The sequence below is a fragment of the Mchenga conophoros genome, linkage group LG5 (assembly GCF_057382185.1).
Source record: "Mchenga conophoros isolate Kocher_MC1m ecotype Shallow Benthic linkage group LG5, M_conophoros_male_GT1.1, whole genome shotgun sequence".
Taxonomy (NCBI): Eukaryota; Metazoa; Chordata; class Actinopteri; order Cichliformes; family Cichlidae; genus Mchenga; species Mchenga conophoros.
The window spans coordinates 15,720,296-15,744,059 of NC_140530.1; the positions used below are offsets into that span (position 1 = coordinate 15,720,296).

General features: G+C 40.6%; 1 protein-coding gene across 1 annotated transcript in view; it reads right to left on the bottom strand.

Annotated features, from left to right (window-relative positions):
* The window catches only part of LOC146574023 (arf-GAP with coiled-coil, ANK repeat and PH domain-containing protein 3-like), a 56,752-nt gene that overhangs the window by 23,006 nt on the left and 9,982 nt on the right, over positions 1 to 23,764 (bottom strand). Inside the window, exons 2-4 of the mRNA XM_085273576.1 lie at positions 6,105 to 6,162; positions 1,931 to 2,050; positions 1,521 to 1,574 (exon numbers count right to left, since the gene is read on the bottom strand). Coding sequence (XP_085129702.1) covers positions 1,521 to 1,574; positions 1,931 to 2,050; positions 6,105 to 6,162 — 232 coding nt within the window. The remainder of the gene's footprint in view (positions 1 to 1,520; positions 1,575 to 1,930; positions 2,051 to 6,104; positions 6,163 to 23,764) is intronic.

The window sequence follows — 23,764 nt, forward strand, 5'->3', positions numbered from 1 at the left end:
TATAGAAAATCGCACAATGCTGTCAACAGGTACTCAAATGACAATATTTTAAAAAAAAAAGAAATCTGCTCAGTTTCACTTTTTTAAGCTTCCTAATCTGTTGCTGAGACTGATCCATGTTTGAATGTAAACACATTTGCTTATATAATTTACTGAGAGATCCGTTTTTCTTTTGAATGCCCTTGTTTATGCTCGACAGCTGAAAAGCCTTAGGAACAGGCACTGATTGGTTAAGTAAAGACACTAAGGCTGCTTTTTATTAGGCTAACACATCTCCTTGATTCTCTTTCTCATATCTCTTCCTCACATCATCCTCATCATGATGGATGTGTAAGAGAGATGGCTGTTGGCCCTCTTCTCATATTTCAGGGAACTGAAGCTTCTCCATGAGGGTGACGGCACAGCAAACCGTGGGACTATGTTAGTAGATAAGATGCAGGGAAGTGTAAGTTAGCAAAGAAATGTATCCTTTATTTTTTCCTTCCCTTGTTTATTCACAAAATCTGCTAAACAAACACTCTTTAGAAGGGTGAATGAAGGGAAAGCAAGAAAAAAGGCGTCACAGAGGATGCATTGAGATGGTGTGAAAGGGCAGTGGAAAAGAAACAGCGTTCATAAAATTGGTGCTCTATGTAATATAAGCAAGGACTGCAGACATTACATAACTTGTAATGGATAGAAAGGAAAAGAGTACACCGCGTCTATAAAAAAAAGAGGAAATTATTGGTCTGATGTGGCTAATGGATCCTATGTAATAAGCAGAGATTTGATTTGATTTGACTTTAAAAAGGTGAAGTTGGAGATCATAACAGAACCATGCAACTGAAGAAGATTTATCTAAGAGATAACTCACACTCTGTGGAATAAAAAACAGAAAGCTTCAGATCTGTTACATTTGTGTCTCTTTGTCACTTCCTTTTTTATTCTGTGTTTATTTTCTTCCCCCACTTCCCTTCATTGTCAATACTCTCCTTTGTTCCTAATTTTGTCATGCATGCGTGCATAATGCATAAACATGGACTTGAGTGAGCATCTCAGAATATTACACACTGTCTTATATTGTCATGTCCTAATGATTACTGCTGATTACTTTAAAGTGCTGTAATATCTCTTTCTGCCTTGGGCTTTTTAAACCTGCATCATCATCTCAGCAGTGTGAGAAACCTTTCATAGAGTGAGAAATTTCGAGATCACACTTAGTCATGAGGAGAAATCACTCTGGAGTCATGTGGGGAAAACCTGTGAGCGTGTGAGTGTGCATGTGTGTGTTTATGCATTAACCTGCAATACACATCTGGTCCAGCATGTGGTTTGAATCAGACACATACATGATCACTGGCCAGTGTGGACAGATTCAAAGTCATTGAGTGATTTCACAGTTGAAGTGTTGTGTGTGTGTAAGAGTTGTGCATGCCTGAAAGATGTTAATATGTCAGAAGACCTGGGCTGTACCTCAACCTCTCACCTGTGGCTACAACATACAGTATGTCTGTGCGCGTGTGTGTGCAGATGTGTCTTACCGTGTGGTAATTGACCATTTCTTGGAGGCTTTCGCCACACTTTTCAAGGCATTCCTGTGATGTAGAGTGCACAGTGTAAGCATGGATTTCCATATGAACGTCAAAATCTTTCTCACATAACAACTTATCTATACATGAGTACACATTACACAGGAAACAGAGACCAAATGCCTTCCTAAAAAACTATAAAGTCAGTTTCAGGTCTATATGCTTGCAGGCATGTAAAGTTTTAGTGTAAACGTCTCCTGTTCAAATCAGGTCACCTCTTCCATGCACACAACAACTGGAGGAATGCATGCAGGAATGTCCAAGTCAAAGACAGAGGAGAAGTCAGTTGCTAAGAAGCTGGCACTCAAATATTACTCAGTGAATCTGAACTCCGTGTTGAAGATATCCTTGCTTCTACTCACCGATATCATCTCCTCTTTCTTGCACTGCTGGGACAGGTCTCTGATGCCGTTAACAAAGAGCTTGTTAGCGCTGACATAGGCCCTGCCGGCCTCGATCATCCCGCTGCATAGCTTCACCAACTAATGGGAGGTGTAAAAACATCACTTTAATGCCCCCAAAACAAGAACACTTTCTATTTAAAGACTTTTTATACAATGAGATGTGAGGATATTAATAGTCAAAATGATGACGTAAATCAAACAAAGCCTATAAGAATCTTTTGCTCACATGCTGAATGCAAGAGGATGCTCAAATTTGGAATAATATTAATTTTGGAGGCCAGCGCAGGCCTTACTGAAGCTGCTGTGTCAGGAATCCAACTGAGAAGCATGTATTTATTAAGAAAGTAACTAAATGAGCAAATGAAAAGATGGAAATGAAGAAGATGATCAAAGGCCACTGACTGTATTACATAACTATGATTAAAGCGGCGTCCCAAATCCCACACACCAACTTACTCACAACTTGGTACATAATAAATAGAGGAAATTTCAAACACTTGCTAATTAGCTCTGTGTTGTGCAACTCTACTGACACATGCAAGGTTGCGTGACTGCAATATTTTCCAAAAGTAGAGTGCAAGCTCTTGCAAAACACACTTGATGGCACTACACAGCATGAAGAGGTCATCATGGCATTCTGAGGTGCCTCAAGGAAAAAAATTGTTAATGTTTATTTATGGCTGGATCACCTTTTTGCTAAGCATTATGACAGAATTGGAAACAATTTAAATCTACTGCTGAAAAAAATAAGAAATAAACATTTTCCTGTGAAATATCTGAAATATACATTGTTGCAAAAAAAAAGCTTAATGCAAGCAATATAAAGACAGATGCAATTAGCAAACTTACTGCTCGTTAATGTTTTTACGGATGTTTTTACTAAAGTTTAAGTTGGCGCTAGAAGGGGAATCTCCAAAGACAAATGTATTCAAGTACCAAATTTCATAGAAATGTGACTAACCTCAGAGCCAAGGCACTAGCGTTGATACAACCTTGATAAGCAGACTTTAGGTATTAAAAAGCTTTGGGAGTCAATACACAACATTGAGAATTAAATAATATAGTATATTGTATAATATAGTATGCAGCAAAAGTCATGTCAGGGTAAACTGAAATTCTAAACAAAATGTAAATTAACAAGCGCAGACAGTAGAATGCCACATCATGACTTTCACTGTGACTGCTTTCCCGTTTTGCAAGTAATATGATAAGGTGCAGAAAGTTACACTGTCATTACCAATGCACTTATGCCGAAACACAACATGTGTGTGTTTGTGTCTGCTGGAAAGGGGTGGGGTTGGGGGTTGCTTAAGAGAGAGTGTAGTAAACCTTTAATTATCACATTTGGTGCAAGCGTTCCCAAGGTTGTCTGTATGTGACTGTGGTTTACTGGGTGGCTGACAGTAAGGGCTGCAGCCGCGTGAACGCTGCTAAAACAGGCTGCTGGGATCAAAAGCATCAGTTGCCAAATGTTCACACTCATGTTCACACAGTATGTTTTCTAAGATGCATAATGCAGTCCAAATTTTAACAGCATTTTTAGGAATCTGTAGAAACTCCAAAGAAGCACGATGCTGCTGCTCCTCCCAGGCTGGTCTGACAACATATATGTCAACAAATTGGTTGATGTAGGGAATGTGATCTCATTGAGTGCAGGCCTGAACCCCCCAGGGGTCTGAGGATGGCCATTAGAGGGACAAGCTGTGTGTCTGGATATAATAAATGAGTTGGAGCCAAAATGCCACATCTGGTGCCACACGACAGACCTTGCTGTGTTAATTGACCGAAACAATAACAGTATACTGTACTTGCAGCGTAACTGCAGAATTGCTGAGCAATGAGGTGAAGAATGTGAATTTTAATATTTTAACTAATTAGAAATGTTTCTGAGTACTGTTAGTGTTCTCTCAATAACAGCAACATTTCAGTATTCCAGTTAGCCGACGGACAGCACTAAATGTTTTCACACTTGTCAGAGAGATTCAGCTTTCATCAGTCATGTCCATGTCCTTGCCTGAAAGCCTTTGCTGTCACCACAGATAGCTTCAGGGCAGGTGGAGGACTCCTGCTGAACAGAACAAACCTCCCTGGTGGAAATATATCTCCTCTGACGCTTTTCAGTTTTCAGTGAGGCTGAACTGGAGTTCAGAGTTCATAAGGTCATGCATTATCAGTTGGTGGCAGGAATGTTTATATGTGTAGAGAGCAAGGGGCTCTATTCACATTACTCCTTAATGATGAACTTTAATATTAAGTAAGTCAAAACCATCTAAATAATAACTTTATTATTTAAACAAACTTAGGTGTTCACACTGAGGTTTGTTAATCCACATTTCATTATGTCTGCAGGCTGTTTGATGTTTGAAGAACTGTCTCAGGTTCACCTTCAGAGAGAAGAAGAAAGAAGCTGCAGTAACACAATCTCCCACTCTAAATTCTCTTTGACTTCCACGTCTATTAGTTTATCTGAAGAAGCCTTTCAGCTCACTTCCTCAAGACAGTCATCCGGTCCATCCAGAGTTATCTCTGTAGCTAATTAGGTTTGATACAGCTATAAAATTTATTCCAGTCGTTCCATTTGCCTTTAAACCTTTAACCTCTCACTAATACCATAGAGAACAGAGCCTGATCACAGTGATGCTGATGCGAATGCCTACACTTATGGAGTTACCTTAAGCTTCTTTTTCTAAATTATTCTGTTATATACTATGTGGAGAAAAGTACTGGGCCACATACAGGAGCTGATACATGTTTGGTATTAACATCGGTGTTTGTGCTGATGTTGATGCCAGAGGAGGTTTGAACTCTGCAGATCTTGAGTCAAAAGAGAGCTGGCAACTTTTATGCCTCACACTCGGTGGCCCTACCCTGTAAGTTGATGTGTTCTGCCACTTTTTTGAGTGTCTGTCATCCCTAAAGAGATCAACTTTGCAAGTAATACCACTTACAGCTGATTGTGGAATATCAAGGAGGGAAAATACTTGACTTGTTCCAGTAGTTGCCTCCTATTACAGTACTACACTCAAATACAGTGAACGTCCCATTCTTTCATTGGCTAGCTGATTGATTTTAGACACATGTGGCAATAGAACCGAAAACATCTGAATTCAGAGATTAAGAGGTGCAGTACTTTTGTCCAAATAGTGTATGTTTGCTGGGCTCATTCTGGCAAACAAATATAGCTACCTGACTGATAGTACTATGAAATGCTGCATGAGTATGAACTGTAATATATGTATAAAATAAATATACCTCCTAGTTTTGGTCTCTACGGCAGCTTTAAAATTAACACCTCCTGTGTTCAGGCAAATTGCACTTCAGGGCAGAGTGATCCATCCATCCATTTTCTTCTGCTTGACCAATTCATAGTCACAGGGGGACTGGAGCCCATCTTTGTGGGCACCCTGTGACACGCTCACATTCACACCTACAGCTAATTTAGAATCTCCAGTTAACTTAATCCAAGCACATCTTTGGTATGTGGGGAGAAGTCAGAGTACCCGGCGAGTACCCAGGCAGACATGGAGACAACATGCAAAATCCAAACAGAAAGGCCCCAGCCAGCGGGAGGATTCAAACCCAGGACCTTCTTGTTGTCAGGCATAAGCAACAAATGAGATGGAATAAAGTAAAGTGCTTTAATTCATGTCTCATAAATTGTTGTATAAAAAAAAAGGGAAATTCAGCGCACACTAATGTAATAAACTGCACTATGTGAGCCTTTTCTACTACTTGCAACCTCGCTGGCATTAATCAGTCTTTTCTCCCTGTAAACGGGCAGCCTCTTGTTCGGTGCATGAACCCACTGCATTTAATTAACTGTCTGCAGTGTTTTCATTATTTAAATAGCTCTGACATTTAAATAACAAGTGTGTGAACTGCAGACATGCAGAGCGAGAAAGACAGCGATACAGAAAACTGATTACAGCGTAGACTCTAAAGTACTACTCATAGAAAACCTCCCCATCTGGTGGCGTTTAGCATTCAAACAAAGCCAATGAATTCCACTAATGCCCTGTTTAAAGTGTTCTAACCACTGAAAGAAATGGACACGTGATTTTTTTTCCCTTATGGATCAGCTGACTTTATCTTTTAATGAGAAGCACAGTCCACATGTTAGAAGGATTCATACCTTATCGAGCTTCGCTTCAATTTCTACCACATCTGTCTCCACATCATCAATTCCAGCCCTGTAGAGAGAACACAAAGTCAGGCGGTTACTCAGAAATGATTTTCACTAATGCCATTTCTGAGAAAAGGAGCCACAGCTTAACCTAAAAACAAATATTACAGCCACAATCGGATGATTTAAACTCTTGTTTCAGAGAGATTCTTGGATTAGCGGTAAGCCACATTATCAGAGTGAATAATAAGAAAAAACCCCAAAAAACATATATATCGGTGAAAAGTTTAAACTGGCTGTGGCTCTAAAAGAAAACACCTAAAAGAAACAGAACAGAGGAAGGTCAGATGTGAAGACATGGCTTAAAAATCACAGTGTAAAGCTGTACCATGCTGCAATCGGTCACCATATATCGGTCTCACACACTTAAACATTAATCCTGATAATCAGATTGACAAAGGCATCACTCTGGAAGATTAGTAACCACTGCTGAGCTGTAAAATCAATGAAAAAAGCCAAACTAAATCAATGTAAGATCACATATCGGCCCGCACTTAAGTATGAAAGAGGTGAGGTGATAAAAGAGGCAGCAACAATACAGAGGAGCTTATATTTGGTACCAGCATTTTAGAATTACATGGTATTGGCCCAGATTCATAGGATAATATTTTTCAATTAATACTTTTAATCTCATTTTCCCATGTTCAGTCTTCAAAGATCATCAGGAGCATTTGCGCAGAAGCCAGCGTCCCACCCATCACGTGCTGAAACCATAAATCACAGGAGATGATGACCTCATCATATAATCTCAACCCCACCCGCTCCTTCAACCCTTTTACACCCTGCAGCTGGTTTTATACGTCACAGAAGAGGGAAAAAAGCACCAGCAGCTGCCCAGCTAGTTAATGTGATTAAGGTTTAGGCTTGCTCATGTGTGTTGTACAAGGGATGAAACGCAGTGGGAGGGACAGGACGAGACAGTTTAGTCAGTTAGCAGCTGATCCAGAAAAAAAGCAATCCCAGGATTACTTTCTGGGAATATGCTGGTCCTGAAAGTTCCAAAAAAGCCACGAGCTGCCGATTCTTGACTTGCATCTGTCTTCCACTTGCCCATTTCTTTTTCTCTCACCCACGACCCATTCTGTTTAGACAGACTGAATTTTTCTCTACCACAACATCACACTGACAGAGCATGTGTGCATGTGTGTGGTCTGCAAGATGGCAGGTATTTATCGTTTCACAGAGAGAGCGATGAAAAAAAGGTGTTAGCACAGATCGTTCATTAAGCTGACTTTGTAATTTGTTGCATGTGCTCAGGAATGGTTCAATTTCTGCTTTTTTGTCTTCCAAGCTGTGTGTTTATCCAACAGTATCATCTTCTCAATTAAGTCACTCTGTACTGAACACCACCAATGTCAAGCAGCTGTTCAGTTTAGAGGATAAGCTCATTACAAGGGTGTTGTGTCTCTGGTGGCGTGCGCCTAATAAACATTGACTGGCATTTGATTCAAGGGTGACTCAGATGACATATAATACAGCGGCAGCAGTCGATATGCTATTGATCAAAGCTTTCGAGTTCAGCACAACATCACTTGTGTGTGGCGGGACCGTTGTTTTATGTTACAGGTTTGATGCATGTAGAGGTTTTTGCAGCATGCATTTGGCATGGATGTTTTCTGCATCGATACACATGCCTGTAGGGTTATAATGGTGACGCGCTGAAAATCAGTTCACTGAGAAAGTTGTCATCTCTGTGAAGGTTAAGTAAATAAACAGCATTAACAAGCTAATTATGTGTATGCAAGAGACAGAGAGCAAGCATGTGTGTGTGTGTTAATGTAGGTTTGTCCTTATTTTTCCCTTTACCACAAGGGATTGTAGTGGAATCAAGTAAGACAGACTTCCATGGACGATTATGGGTAATCCTGCAATGGTGGATGTCTGCATGTTTATGACAGGAAGAACAGACTGATGAAATGTAATGTATAATAATTTTTTTTAAAAGAATAAATAAATTATATATATATATATATATATATATATATATATATATATATATATATATATATATATATATATTTGTTTCCAATGTGCGTGTTCAGTTTGTGTAAACAGACAAAGTAGCAAAAACACCCCAAAGTAGCTCCAACAATAATGCAGGCCATTTAGAAGGGGGATGGGCTTATATGCACTGCCAGTTTTAGCAGGGTGTACATGGGCTGACATCACTAGTGAAGGGGGGGGGGGGGGGGGGGGGCTCACGTGCACTACCACCATGTGCACATCCATCAGCCTCAACTACAACCTACGAGTGTGCTGAGTCTATTCTTGTTCCCCATGCTGTTGGTGTACTGTAGCATGCAGCCTGCACGCTACGTCATCTCACATCTCTTCTCATGCCCACACACACACACACACACACACACACACACACACACACACACACACACACACACACACACACACACACACACACACACACACACACACACACACACACACTTCAATGCCCTGAGCTTTCCCTCATGTCTTCCAGACTCAGCTTGTCACACAGCATCGCATTCACATCAGCATCACTTCAAGGACCTGGAGGACAGAAGTAAAGGAATCACGTCTGCTGATAGTAGGCAAGCCCAGACCTAAGAGCTAAAATACCTTAATTAAATGCCTTAATTTAGTAGAAAATAGTATGAAGGCAACACTGTTTTAATGTTGAAACCAAGTAACCAATCTCATTTTGAATTTCAATTAAATTTGCTTTACATCAGAACATGAACTTTACTGTGAGCAGGGTTGTAAATGCATGCATAGCGAGCATTTTTCTCACTGAACGAGCATGCTGTTCTTATAACAGTTTGTTGTATCACATTTTTTATTGTTTACCAGATGACTCATCAAGCCAGGCAGCTGTGGGGACTGAATGGCATACTCCTGTTTTCACTACATATTCACTATTTCATGTGGAGAGTGCACTCCCACCCCTCACTGATACATACAGAAAAGTGTGACTCACCAAATGAATGAGGAGTTGATTACGCACCTGGACAGACACACAAAGACACATGCAAACAAAGATACAAAAACAGAAGACACACATTGACCCAGAAACCCATTAACAACAGGGTTTCATCAGAAGGCTCAAATTAGGCATAAAACCTACAATCTGCCAAATTTACTTCCATTAACATGCAGGTCGTTTCTGCCAACAATGAGGATGAATACATTATCGGGCTTTTACTGCTGTGTGAAGAAAAGCTTACTGATATCTGAAACAACAATCTAAAAGAACATTTTTTTGCCACACACACACAAAAAATAAGAATAAAAAAAGTAGAATGACTGAATGGAGGCATGCCTGTACCAACGTTTCTGATATGAAATTCTGAAATTTTAAAGCTTGGCTGTTTTTGTCCAGATTTATGTCGAGTGCATTAATGGATTTATTTGCATATAAATCTAACTTTGATTGAATTTGATCAGTCACTTTTTCAAATAAATATATATATATATATATATATATAAAAAATGCTGCAAGTAAGGCATTACTATTGCAAAAAAAAATAATTAGCTTACTGTTACTTTCCCATAAGCATGCTGCGTTACTAAACTGTGATTTTGTTTGTCAGTGTCTCATGACAATGACGTACGAGCGTGCGACGCTGTGGTAGTAACAGAAATGTGTAGAACAACAATGGATAATATGGAGTGTGGGAGCAAGTACGACCACCGGCCCCACTCCTCCTAAACAGTTGACAATAGATTTAAGAGCGACAGGAGTCTTTGATTTTATTCCTTTTTTGCTGTGTTTTACTTGCATCTATTTGAAAGAGTGAGTGTAAACACAAAAAATTATTTTATTTTATACGCTGGAATACGCAGAAAAAAGGTTTAAATTTTGAACAAATTTCTTCAAGTCAAAGACTGTTGCATATAATTTAATTCTTGCTTGATGCAAAGTGCATAAAGTTAGTGATGAAAACTAATAAAACATTTTTTTAGAAAGAGTCTTTTTCATTCAAATTTCATCTGATGGATTATGCAGAAAAAATTGAATTGTCTATTGCTTTAGAATGTATTCAGGTTGTGTAAGTGATCAGTAAAGTAATGGGATTACTTTCTTGGGAAGTAATCAGTAATTAGTAACTAATTAATATTTTCAAGTAAGTTGACCAACACTGGTCATAAATACCAAGTACATCTTTGAGTGAGGTCACAGTGACCTCTGACCTTTGATCACAAAGTCTCAAATATGCAGACCTTAGAGACTAAATCATCCTTACACAAAGTAATGACAGGTTACAGGCTGCACCGTTATCTTGATATTCTTTCTTTATTTTGAATTTTGAGCAGCACTGCGCCTGACTTACTGCAGCACACGTTACCACACTTGCTGTTATAAAGGTGCCCGTCCGTACACACAGACGCATGCTGCACATTCTCAGTTATATTGAATAAACGTCTCCCCTCATCCACACGCACACGCCAAAATATCCCTTCCCAGAATTCCAAGTAGCGATCACCATGGCAACCAGTCATTGACCCACATCACCATGGCAACAGGCATCAGCATTACTCTCCCCTTTTTCTTTTTTTTTTACTGACCAATTTCCTCTTTGTCTAATGTGTCTGTCCCTGCGCGCCCCCCGCCACCACTCCTCCATCACTCCTTTCAGCTTCTTCCTTTTCTAAAAAGCACATTATTCATCGACGTGTGCTCTTACACTGACTCCTCTCCTCCTGATGAAACATATCAACCCGCTGATACGATCTTTGTCACTGATGAGGCGGTGCATTACAGCGGTGAGCTCGTGGCTGTAGTGTGGCTTGTGATGCATCTGCAGCGCCCGCTGTGACAGGCAAAGTGCCCTTGAGTAGCACGCGGATCCCACAGGAGCTTTAAGCTGTGGTCAGTCCTGCTCAATACAAACACACCCATCACAGTGAGCTGAGCTCTGTTATTCAAGTCGTACGTGTTCGTGGAAAATTTTTTTTTTTTTTTTTCTGCTGAATAACAGCTTTCAAGATCATTTCCCAGTTAATGTTACATTTCTTTTATACTAATGAACTGCAAGGTATAGCTGTAAAAACGCAAGGAAATATAAAACGAGGTCACTTTGTTTGAGGAGGAAATGATGTAGGGTTTTTTTTAAATCGTCCACACTAATGGAAATCATTGAGATCAGGAGCAGGTGGTTTTTGGGTGGAGACAGCAACAGCAGCCCCAGCCGTCATCTCTTTGTTCTTCCATGCTAGACCACATTCAGCTAATTAAAAACTCAATTTCAATCCCATCGCACAAACATCTTATATTCACTGTTCAGTAACAGTATTGTTTATAAATATTCCGAGATAATAATTATAATTTTTGTCGATTACTGATCCCCCAAATCACAGTCTCCTTACTCTCTTTGTTTCATTTGCGTACGCTTGCGTCTGTCCATCTGTCTGCTTCCTGTCTGCAACACTCCCGTGTTTGCTGATGGCACAAAGCCGAAGACAGTGTGTTTATTTTTTTTGTGTGTGTGTGTTTGCGTGAGCATACATAAAAAGATAAACCTGAAATGCATTTACAATCTGTGTAATTATATATTTATAAATCTCAAAATCTGCAGTTTCATGGCAGAAAGTGTTTAAAGATCCATACAGTCCAATATTCAACAAAATACAACACGATTCAAGGCTCTGTGCCACTAATTGCTCAAACACGTGTTCAGAGTCCATTAAAAGAGCCTCCAGTCAATGATCCTCACACATTTTCCTAAACAGGCTGTCTTTTCACACCAATAACCAGCCAAGCCAAACACTACTATCTTATGTGCAGAGAACAAAGATGCCTTCACTGCTTCCCAAAACCCTCCCTCACTCCCAACACACAACAAACATCACACTCATTCCCTGAAAAAAACATTTGACTGGTCCGATGGCTGTTCGGACAAAGAGACCAAACAGGATGCAGACAAAAAGGACGAGCCTCGCGGGTAGCCTTGAGCCTCAGTTTAACTGGATTACAAATGATTTCAAGCAACACTCATAAAACAGCGGTAGCGAACATTTGGATACATTTTGTTAATGTTAATTTTAAATTTTGGAAGAGTTCAACATTTGGAAATATGCTTTAGTGGTCTCTTGCTGAGAGGTAGACGAAAAGACTGATACCTCTCTCATGTCTGTGCAGTGAACAAATCACCTTCTTAAATAATGATCATATCATAACTGCAGAAGATTTTTTACACTGCTCGAGACAACTAAAGGCAAAACACATCAAACCTATTGGCAAAGAATCATTCTGGATATCTATACTGATGTGGGCTGGGTAATGTGTTAGGAGTGGAAAGGATGCCACGTCGTTTGATGGAAATGAAAATTATCAGTCCATAGTTGGCTATTCAGACACCCCAAAAATCAAAGTGAATAAATGATGCAGTAGGTAATCCATTTTGTTGAAACTCAAAATAGTACTCAGGGTTTTTATAGCCCCCACGTACTTGTATGCATGCCTGAGAATGTCAGGGCATGCTCCTAATGAGACGTATGGTGTCCTGGGGGATCTCCTTCCACATCCGGACCAGGCCATCACTGACTCACAGAGACTCTGAGGTGGAACTTGATGGACCAACAAATAATGTCCCAGAGGTGTGCTATTGGATTTAGTTCAGGCAAGCGTGGGGGCCAGTCAATGGTATCAATTTACCTCATCCTCCAGGAACTGGATACTGATGCAACATTAGGCTGGGCATTGTTGTACACCAGGAGGAACCCAGGACTCACTACATCAGCGAGGGAACTGAGATAAGTCCAAAGCACATAGCGGTCCGGCTGATAGAAGGACCTTCTGTGGACCTGTCCAGTAAATGCCTGTCACCTGGAATCTCCTCCATGTTTAAATACAGCAAAACATCTGGCATCATATTGATGTGCTGTCCTGGAGGATTTGGACTACCTGTGCAACCTCTGTAGGGTCCAGTTACACTGACCCAAGCCAAATGCAAAACTAGTAAGAAAAAAAAAAAAAAAGAAGTCGAAAGAAGCGAAAAAATGGCTAACACAGAAAATAACCCACTGCACCTATGGTGTCACAGCCGTCTAAATTACACGAGCAAATCACAAATTATAAATACACTGGAATAAACAAAGAGCAGGGTTATTAAGACAGAACATGACATTACAGCTACAATACAAGGCCAACCCCAGGGCTCATAGTAAAAAGAGTTAAGAGCCTGTGGCACAAGTAGTGTTTCAAAAAAATCTCACACTTTCCTTTAAAACAGGAAACATTAACATTGCAGCTTTTATTATTCATTTAGTGTGATTTTCACCATCTGTCTCACCAGTATATCATTCATCTTTTGGATTATGCCTTTGAATTATTGGGAGGAATAGTTGTTAATGGAGAAGAACAGTTCCTCTCGCAGTCATGCAGTAGCTGTATAACGCAACATAAAGACTTCCACAAATTCACTCAAGGAGAGAAGAGAAGTTTCCCTGTTTCCCACCAGCTGTCAGACCACCTCTGTGCTAACATCAATAAAAACAATTCCCCAAAAAGCATTCAACCAAATATAATGTATCGTTGTTATGATTATTCATAAGCCATCGTTCTGTACACCTCACACTATAAACACACTGCATTTCTAAATGTTTCTGCCGAAGCAGTCTGGGATGTGGAAACGTCATTATCTCATTCCAGAGTACATTCCAGCTAAAGGCCGGCAGGAAGTGTGCTGGAAAACCTCTTGTACAGAGTGTGAAGCAGACAAAAATCATTTTTCTCTAATGTCTTGTATCCAAGACTCGTGCCAGCTGGAACAGATTTTGCTTGGAAAGTGCAATTGTTCTTTTTTTTTTGTTTCTTTTGTTGCCTTTCTTGCCAACAGAAGAGGAGAGCGGGTAAGAAACAGAAAACTGAGTTCCACAGGAAGCCATTCTGCTGAAAAATGCAGCCTGAATTACATCATCATCAAGTGACACTAATGGTTTCCACTGTTTCCAGAAAATCTCAGCCGAAAGCTAGAAAGAGTACACACCGTGATCTGCTCTACGAAACTACATTTCATATTTAAAGAGATGCAGGAAAGAAAGTCTCCCTTGAGCCTGCTGATCATAATATGCATCCACACTGTGCACAAAAGTGGTGCCAAACCTTCTGCACCTTCACCCTAACTCTTCCAGCAGGTTTCCCAAAGAGAGAGAATAAGGCTAGTCCTAGACTGAAAAACGATGAATGAAAACCTCCACTTAAAAAAGTTCATCATCCGTGACTAGGGTTAATCTATATCTGAGAGCCCGAGCCTTTATCAGTAAAAGTGGTCTAGATTTGGTAGTCAGTTATTTCTGTATTTTTGGCAGACAGGAAGAAAAGAAGAAACAATACAACACAAAGCTGATGACATGCAATCTAGGTATGACACATATATGGAAATGCATTTGCACACACACCCAACCAAATTTAAATCCGACACACTTCCCGGTCACACGCACACCCATGTGCCCTTTGTCCAAGTGTAGGAGAGGTGTGCCCTGGGCCTGAAGAAAAAGTCTGATCATACTTTGTTAACACCCAGAAGAATCTGAACTCACAGTTTCACTTTCCAGTAATATCACATGACAGACTTTCTATCACGTTTGGATTTGTCCAATAATTTAAATTGGTCTTTCTTTTCCATATCCAGTCACTGGAAAAACGAAATAAACATTTATTTGCATGCACTTTTAGCCTTGTCCTCTACCTGCCCTACATTCTGTTAATGTGTCTTTTATCTTATGTGGAAATCCCCTGCATGACAGGACATGTTAAACTACAGATTCTTCTCACATTATGGGGTTAGAGGAATACACGAGAGCTTCCCAAGAAATTTAGATACAGCACAGTCTAGGAAGTGCGGTATTGGAGTCGGAAAAACTATGATGCTACTGCTCTACAAAACAAAAAGTTAAAACATAAAAAGACACAGCAGAGCTCTCCAAACACAGACCGAAATCAGCAGGAAGCCTAAAAGGACAGTATAATAGCAGGACTGCACATTTATCCAAATCTCTAAACTCTTTAACCTTCGCTGACCTCGCAGCAGGGTGTTAGCAGCGGGCGACACGCACACGGATGCAGCTTACATGAGAAATGCAGAGGAGGAAGAAGACCCCTGTGGTTTAAAAGCACTTTGTTCCCAGGGCTCCTTTTGCTTCTGTGCTCTTTGCATCCATCCCACCCAGAGCCAGTTCACAGTGAGGGATGACAGAGGAAGTAGCAGACAGCAGAAATGGAGTCACACTTGAAGATAATACAGGAGCAGACAGATATTGGCTATCCTCTTTAGAGAAGAACGTGCAACAGACAGCAATGACCTGCAGAGCGTCTTTTGTTAAGGCCACAGCTAAATATTTACATCTGTGCATTTGCCCGGGAGGGAATGAATGCAGGCAAAGTGTGATAAATGTAAGGACGTCTCGGAAAGCCTCTTTTCTCAGACAGACACAAAAAACAGTATTCAGTGCATAACATGGCTCTCCATTAGTCACTGCAAAAAAACACACACAGTTCAGTTGGACTGCCATTCCTACAGAGGAACAGTGTCCGTATAGAGCCGTCTCTCTTTCAAATGTGCCTCTATATATTGAATGCCTTGTATACATATACCAGTCACAATATTTCTTTAGGACTTTTTTGACAGGATAGCACAGGGTGTAGTAGGGCTGGGCTATATCATACCGTTCACGGTAATACCGGTGTAATTTTGGGCAACGATAGGAAAATGAAATATCGCGATAGAATATGGGTAAAAAGCGCATGCGCAGTGCCTTTGTTTACATACGCACATTGCGGCGACGCAGAATGAGAAGAGCGAAAGCGATCATAAAATGAAACTTTTTTTATTTTATTTTTTTATTAGTAATATAAACATACAAACAAAATGCACAATATATTACAGATTCAGAGAACAGATATTTCTTACATATTAGCAACTTTCATACATAGTGAAAATAAAATATAAAGATGGGGTCACATAATTTAACAGGTTATTAACTCACTAAATCAAAATCTCCCATAAAGGAAACAAAAAAAGCAGCCTTTTTCTTTTTAACTAAAGTCAAAGATTTAACCAACAGGTTTAAGTCGTTTTTCCAGTAAGCTTCGTAAAATGAAACGGATGAACCAAAACTGGTTTGTAAAAATGCTGCAGCTTCAGTGGTGTGGAACTGGTTTAGCTTTCGTCCGTCAGATACACAACAAAGCACTATTTTTGGTAGCGCATGCTAGCGGGCCGGTATTACCGTATTGTTTGGAAAATACGGCGCACTTAAAATCAATCCTTTGATTTTTCTGAAAGTCGACAGAGCCCCTTATAATCCCGTGTGCCTTATGTATGAACTCTGGTTGTGTTTACTGACCTCGAAACGATTTTATGTGCACGGCGCTCGAAAATCTGTCAAATGTTTCAGTACGACTTTGCTGAGCTACGAAGCCGCACCGCTTGATGGATTGTCGGAGCATTACGGCTATCGTAGGCGGAGTGATACGTACTGCGCTTAAACATAATATTACCGTATTGTGTGTGTATAACCTCTTTTTAAGTTTTGTGCATATTATACATGGTTATGCTGAGGATATGTATGCCAGTTTCCACTGAAATGCCTTTTGGTTAAACTGTCAGCGAGGAATTTGCACTGTTAAATTTTTATATGACTTTAATGCACATAAAAAACAGCTGCTTGTTTAAGTGAAAATACATTGATGGGTTTTTTTTGCACTAATAAAGTTGTGGAGTTGTAAAGTATTTTGTCTGGTGTCAATTATATTGTCAGTTATATCGTTATAGCAAATTTTTAAATGTATATCGTGATAAATATTTTTGGTCATATCGCCCTGCTCTAGGGTGTAGTCATTATTGCTAATAGAGAGCGACTTGAATGAAACCCATGAAATGGCCTGGGGAGGACTTGAAACCAGGCACCTGCATTAGCCTTACTGCTCAGCTACAACATTAAACCTACCTGTCTAATACAGCTTTCTGTTGCCTAAACACACTAATGAATTGTGAAACCCCAGTTTTTCTACTGTAAAACATATTTTCACTGCACAGTTACAGCATCAACTGATATCATGCTGCTGTGATGACTAACCAGTGACTAACCAGGATCTGTATCACATCCCCCACTTGCCTGGAGCTGAAGTCCAAAAAAAGAAACTAAATCAGAATGAAAGTGGACATTGACATTTAGAACTTTACTGTAAATCAAAACAGATGGAGTACATTAAGATGGTGGAAAAAGCCTCCACTCCTGTAAATGCAAGTTAATGCAAATGTAAAAAATGCTTGATGTTTGTGTTATCAAATACACAGGATGTAGAAACTATTATGTAACAAAGAAAAAAAGTCAGCCCTAACTGTGCTAATCTGGGTTGTATAATATTTATATTCAACGGTAGAAGAAACAATACAGATATTAACTGACAGATACAGAGAGGCTTACAGGTAAGCTAAGTGTGCATTCCTTCCTTGGGCTTTGTTAAACACAAAGAGTCTGTTTTTGTTCCACAGGGCAACAGATAATTCCATTCTTAATGAATGTTTGGCATTGATAAGGCTTGCTTTTTGTTCCACCCCAGAAATGCACACACACATGCTTGTAGGTATGTATGGATAAGCCACGCATAGCACAAAAGGCCTGCTTAAGGTCATGCCAAAGGATGTTGGATAGAATTCCAGTCCAGTCTGACCTGGCCACTCCAAAACCTTTGGTTTTTTTGTTTCTTTGTTTCTTAAGCCATTTTTTAACGATCGTTGTCTTGCTGCATAAGCCAAGTGAGCTTTAGCATTACGGGACAAACGGATGGTCAGACAGGATTTTCTGGCAGAGAGCAGCTTTCATGGTTCCATCAATTATGGCAAGTCGTCAGGTCCTGAAGTAGCACAACAGCCCCAGACCGTCACACTACCACCACCATGTCTGACTGTTGGTACGATGCTCTTTTTATGAAATACTCTGTTAGTTTTACACCAGATGTAACAGAACTCAACCCTTTCAAAAAGTTCAGCTTTTGTCTCGTCAGTTCACAGAATTTTTCTCCAAAAGTCTTTATCATCAAGACTGTTTTTGGCAAATGTGAGACGAAACTTTGTCCTGTTTTTGGTCAGCAGTGGTTTTCTCCTTGGAGCTCTCCCATGGATGCCATCTCTTTCTTATTGTTCAATCATGAGCTCTGACCTTAACTGAGACAAGTGAGGTCTGCAGTACTTTAGATCTTGTTTTGGGTTCTTTTGTGACCTCCTGTGTGAGTCGTCAACGTGCTCTTGGACTAATTTTGGTAGACCGGTCACTCCAGGGAAGGTTCAATGCTGATCCATATTTTCTCAATTTGTGGATAATGGCTCTCGCTGTGGTTCACTGAAGTCCCAAAGCCTTAGAAATGGCTTTATAACACTTTACAGGCTGTCAAAGGCTCATCAGTTGTTCAGTTTATTTTGATCATGGCATGATCTGTTGCTTTTTAAGATCTTTTAGCCAAGTCACTTTGTCAGACAGGTTCTGCTTGAGCGATTTCTTGATTGAAGAGGTCTGGCAGTAATCAGATCTGGGTGTGGCAATTGCAACTGAACTCAGCATTCAAAATATTTTGGTCTTAGCTGATATTTTTGTTTGCACTTATGCACTCTGTATCTATTGGCTAGTAGAGTGACATCATCACAACACACAGTGAGACATACAGTATCAGTCTTGGGCCTGAATCAACGAGCTCCAGCACACTTTTGCCAGAAAAGCTCACTTGTACATGAATTCCTTCAAGCACAATGTTTAGGTTTTTCCCCACTTGATCACCAGGTAAAGCACTGTCAGGTAAAGCAGTGTGATAACTTGTGGGAATATCTGATCACATCTTGCTTCCCACACTTACAGAAACACATTTATGCTCTAAGCTAAGGTGTTTATTTATGGCTCTGCATGCACGTGTGTGCATTTTATTGAGACCATGTGTGAGAGAGAGGAGATGCCTCTTTGAAACAGTTGTGGAAAAGAGGAAATAACTCAGCTCTGCACAAGAAACTGCTTTCCTACTGTTATCTTTGGCAGCTCTGGCCGAACATCAGCGGAATAAGGCTGCTGCTGACACAAAAGTCAGATGTGCCAAAGAGGAAACAACCACAGATTTACACTTTTATCCATTTAAGAACGGTCTGTCACTGCCAAACACCCCAAGAAGGTCGGCAATGATCATCTGACAATGTTCATCTCACTCAAGTCGATCTTTTCCAAAAAAATACCGCCAGGTCGGATTTTAGTTTCCTTGCTTTAGCTACAGTACATTGATGTACTCTGACTGGATATACAGGACTCCTGTGGTAGGTTACTGTATCCTAGTGTCATGCATAAAGATATTTTGGAAGAGAAAACATTTTAAAGTTATGCTGTTATCTTCGTGTTGTTACTCTACTCCACCTGCTTGCATTTTTAATTATTCCTAAAAAACAAAATCATCCATTTTCTTCTGCTTATCCAGTTCTTATCCAGGGCTGGAGCCCATCCCAGTTGGCATAGGGTGAAAGGCGGGGTTCACTCTGGACAGGTCGCCAGTCAGTTGCAGGGCTAACACAGAGAGACAAACAACCATCCCTTAATTTGCTTAAGGGCAATTTAGAATCACCAATTAACGGAACCGCACTGCATGTCTTTGGACTGTGGGAGAAAGCTCGAGAACCAACAGAGAAAAAGCAAACATGCAAACTGAAAGGCCTTGAACAGATGGTGGATTCAAACTCAGGACCTTCTTGGTCTGAGCCAATAGTGCTAAAAAAACAACACAAAAGCAGTTCAGTTAAATGGAAGGGGGTCACGCTCAGGAGTCAGGCTTCCCCTACATGAACTCTGTGACACATTGGCTACCAGTCCAGGAAATATTATGCTTTTAAACCAATTTGTGCTGGGATGTCTTTCAGCATACTGTAATTATAAAGTGCGATTGGGCTCACAGAACATGCACAGATTAGAAGTTTATTTATGGCAAAAGTAACTGAATGACAGAGTTCTCATTCGTCTGCTGCAGTTTGAGTAGCTGCTGCTGCTATTCCAAGCACGTCAGCATTTATTGTTTGGCTATATCTGATCGACCTTCAGCTTTCAAGCTGAATTGACTGTGAAATGACTTGTCAGAGTTTTGTTTACCTACAGAGATTATTATTTCTTACATCACTGGAGCCTGTCAGCAAACACTGATGACCTCAGTCTTGACAAAGTCATGAGTTGGTTTCACACGTGCGCTGCAAGGAGCTGCATGTGAGACTGTAAATCTTAAAACATAGATCAGGTTAACCTGTCCAAACCTTCACACGCAATATCCAAATAAGCCCATATTAAAATAGAGCTGGTACAGGGTATGTGTAGAAAATTTACCACTGGATGGTCCTGCACCCTCACCTAAAACAAGCGGCAGAGGATCCGTTATCATGCGCTAACATGTGAGAAAGCACCCACGGTTACCCACTCGGAAACTTGAATCAGCCATACTCTCCAAATTCCCAATGACCAGTCAACAAGCTGTTAAATAACTCTCTCACATGCACACAAACAATCGCGTGTGTGTATGTGCGACGTAAAGATGGGAATGGAATCCGCTGAAGGCGCACCACAGACAAAGTGAGCTCACAGACCAGACAAATTTAGTTTGGGGTAAACATTTATGCATCTAATGAACACTGTTGAACAAATTCTGTCACTGTAATTCCAAATGGCCAGCGTTTTTCTTTCACTCCAAATTATAGCCATTATCTCCAAATGAAGCAACAGCAAAACCACAAGGCCAGATTTTTGTTGTTGTTGTTGTTGTTGCTAATACCGGACTACCAAAGCATTGTCCTTATCCAAGACTACGACGGCGGTCGAGAAAACAAGATTACAACACCTCACACGACTGCATTATTAAATCGTCGATTGCTGAAGTGCAGCAGGATATGAAGTGGAGGGAAAGTCCACTGGGTGAGACAGAATGAAGAGACAGGTTTACATTAACGCTCGGGGTGGTCTTACGCAAGAGCCTCGCTCATTGAGACAGCAAGAGAAACAAATCTGGGCCAGACAGCGTGAGTATGCAAGTGAAGTGTTGTGGTTTCACCTATAAAGCTCAGTGCTAGAAAGATTTATGAATTATATTTTACAAATCAAATGTTAACATGTTGGTAATGAGGTAGTAAATACACATGGACTTCTGACGCAGCTGATGCTTCCAGTTCAGAGCTTAATATTTTACAATGAACAGATCAGCTAAGATCATCGCTTATCTGCTCCCATGTAGCTGACTTGTTGTGATGCGAGCATTTTGACTGCAGTAGGGTGACATAACATTTATGAAATTTAATTATATGACTGGCCCGAGTTAGACCTCAAAAATTGTCAGCAGTAATTATCGAACACTTTAACTTAACAAAGCTAGTTTTTATGTGATGCGGTTTCAGAAACTGTGGGAGAAAACGGTGCTTGGCTGCAGTCAAAGTGAAGCTTTTACTCTAATCTGGTTTTCTACACTCTAGTACAAAGTAGACTGCAAGTTGCCGTCACCATGAAACTTCTGGTTACGCTTGTTTCATATCGAGCTGAACCTTAATCTTCCTGCTCTCCAGGCCAGATCTCTCTGACAGAACCACCCTGTTCAGGTAGCTACATCTGTCTATGTGACATATGCACACACACACATACCCACCATATCCCTACACCCTCATACCAAAGTCTTCCTTCCTTCCTGCCTGCTTTAAGATCAATTGCCATTATAATTTGATGAATGTGGTTCAGCTGTTGTGATTTTTTTTCTTGACCCTTGTACGCGGTGGGCAAACCACTGAACAAATGGAAAGAACCACTCTGTTCGTGAAAGAGTGCATGCTTATGTGACTTTGTAGGAGTGGGATTTATGAATCCAAGAAACTGTGGGACTGCTGACATGGCAGATGGGAATATTTTCATTTGGAAATCCCTGAGGAATTCCTCAGGGATTTCAGGCACGGATGCAGGCTGAAGAATGTAAAGATGGGAAACATGACTAGGGAATCCATCAGTGTCCAAGAAAGAGCAAAAGGTGTTCCGGTTTCTTTTCATGTCCCTCAAGACTGGCTTGTCAATCACACTTGTGGTTTCAGCACTGCAGGGGTGTACGGATTCAGCGAGGATTGGGGCTGGTGGGGCGCCAAACACACGGCAAGCCAGCATCAACAACCTGATAGAAATGGTCAGATATGCATGTCTCAACAGACTGTAGCTGAGATTGAAGAGTAAGAAGAAGGAAAAAAAAAATCTTAACTATGTGAATTGTGCTATTTACTAAAGGCACCGGAAATTTGTATCGGTGGTCTAAAATTTTGACACATTTGGTGTGAGGGACAGCAGGATTGTGGGTGGAGGAAGAGCGTGAGGGCTGAGTAAGACATGAGAGTAAACAGGAAGGACAAACAGCCTATCAAAGTATAAACTAATAATCTGACGCAAAAGAAAACTACTGTTCATAAAGCCAAGTGTGTACAATTAAAACCAAGGCAGAGAAAGTTGGGCCAAATCTGAACCAGCTGCTCAAGTGGACCCCAGATGTAAGAGCGAGACGTGCAAACACAAACACCTTCTATTCCAGTTTGAACAGGATGATTGTGAGACTGTATCATTTGTCAGCCTAAGGAAGCTGTCCTCTGTGTCTTTAAGATACTTTTCTGGGAAATTTTACCACAGTGGGTTTTTATACACGGTTATGTGTCTGTATGTGCTGCCATTAATCTGTCTCCATTTTTTTTTGTCTTTCTTCCTCTGGGTGCACTCCATCCCTTTGGACCATCTTTCTTCCTCTATATTCCCCCTCCACTACAAACATCCGCCCATCAGTCATTGCCCCTGTATGTTTAGTCATCGATCATCCTTCCAGTCATGCTACATTCCAATCTTTTAACTAGAACCAGAGCAAAAACAGACTTAGGCAGCATACTGAAACTCAGTCAGTGTTGCTGCTGCTGCGCTGTCACTGATTCATATCCACTCTGCACACTGCCAATATAGGAGGCTGGAGGAGAGAGTACAGTGAGGAAAAAGATGGATAAAGGTGAAGAAGAGGAGTGCAACCACAACAAGACGACTGGTGGGTGTGCACACAAAGATTTCCCAACTCTTTTCTCTCCCTTCCTGTCTTTTGGCCACCACTTGGTTGAACCAGTTGGGCTGTTTATCGAAGGCACGGAGCCCCGCGACACCAGATAATTCCCACATTGCGTGTAGACGACAAACACGCACTTGTAGCTTAAATTTCTATTTTTAACACAAGAATTAGTCTTGCCGACGTCAGAGGCGTCGATTTCTTTGGCTAGCTACGATCCAGAATTATAGACGGATAAACATCGGAAGACCGACTGCGTCGACAGTCTTGTGGAACAGGCTCTTAGGTTTCGATGCGAGTCCCCTCAACAGGATGTAAACAGTGAAGACTAGCCTTTAAATCCTATGGAAGTTGTTAAGTGGTTTATCCTGGCTTAAAAAATGTTTTCAAGTTGAGGAAAAAAAAACATGTATGGCTATTTCAACTGCAGTGTATTAAAAAAAATGCAAAACCGTGTATAAAACCTCCTGGCACACAGAAAGCCACCACGAAGTCAAACGTTTTATTTCTTTCTGTACAAAAAACACAATTTTAAGACCACTTTTATTATTTCAAG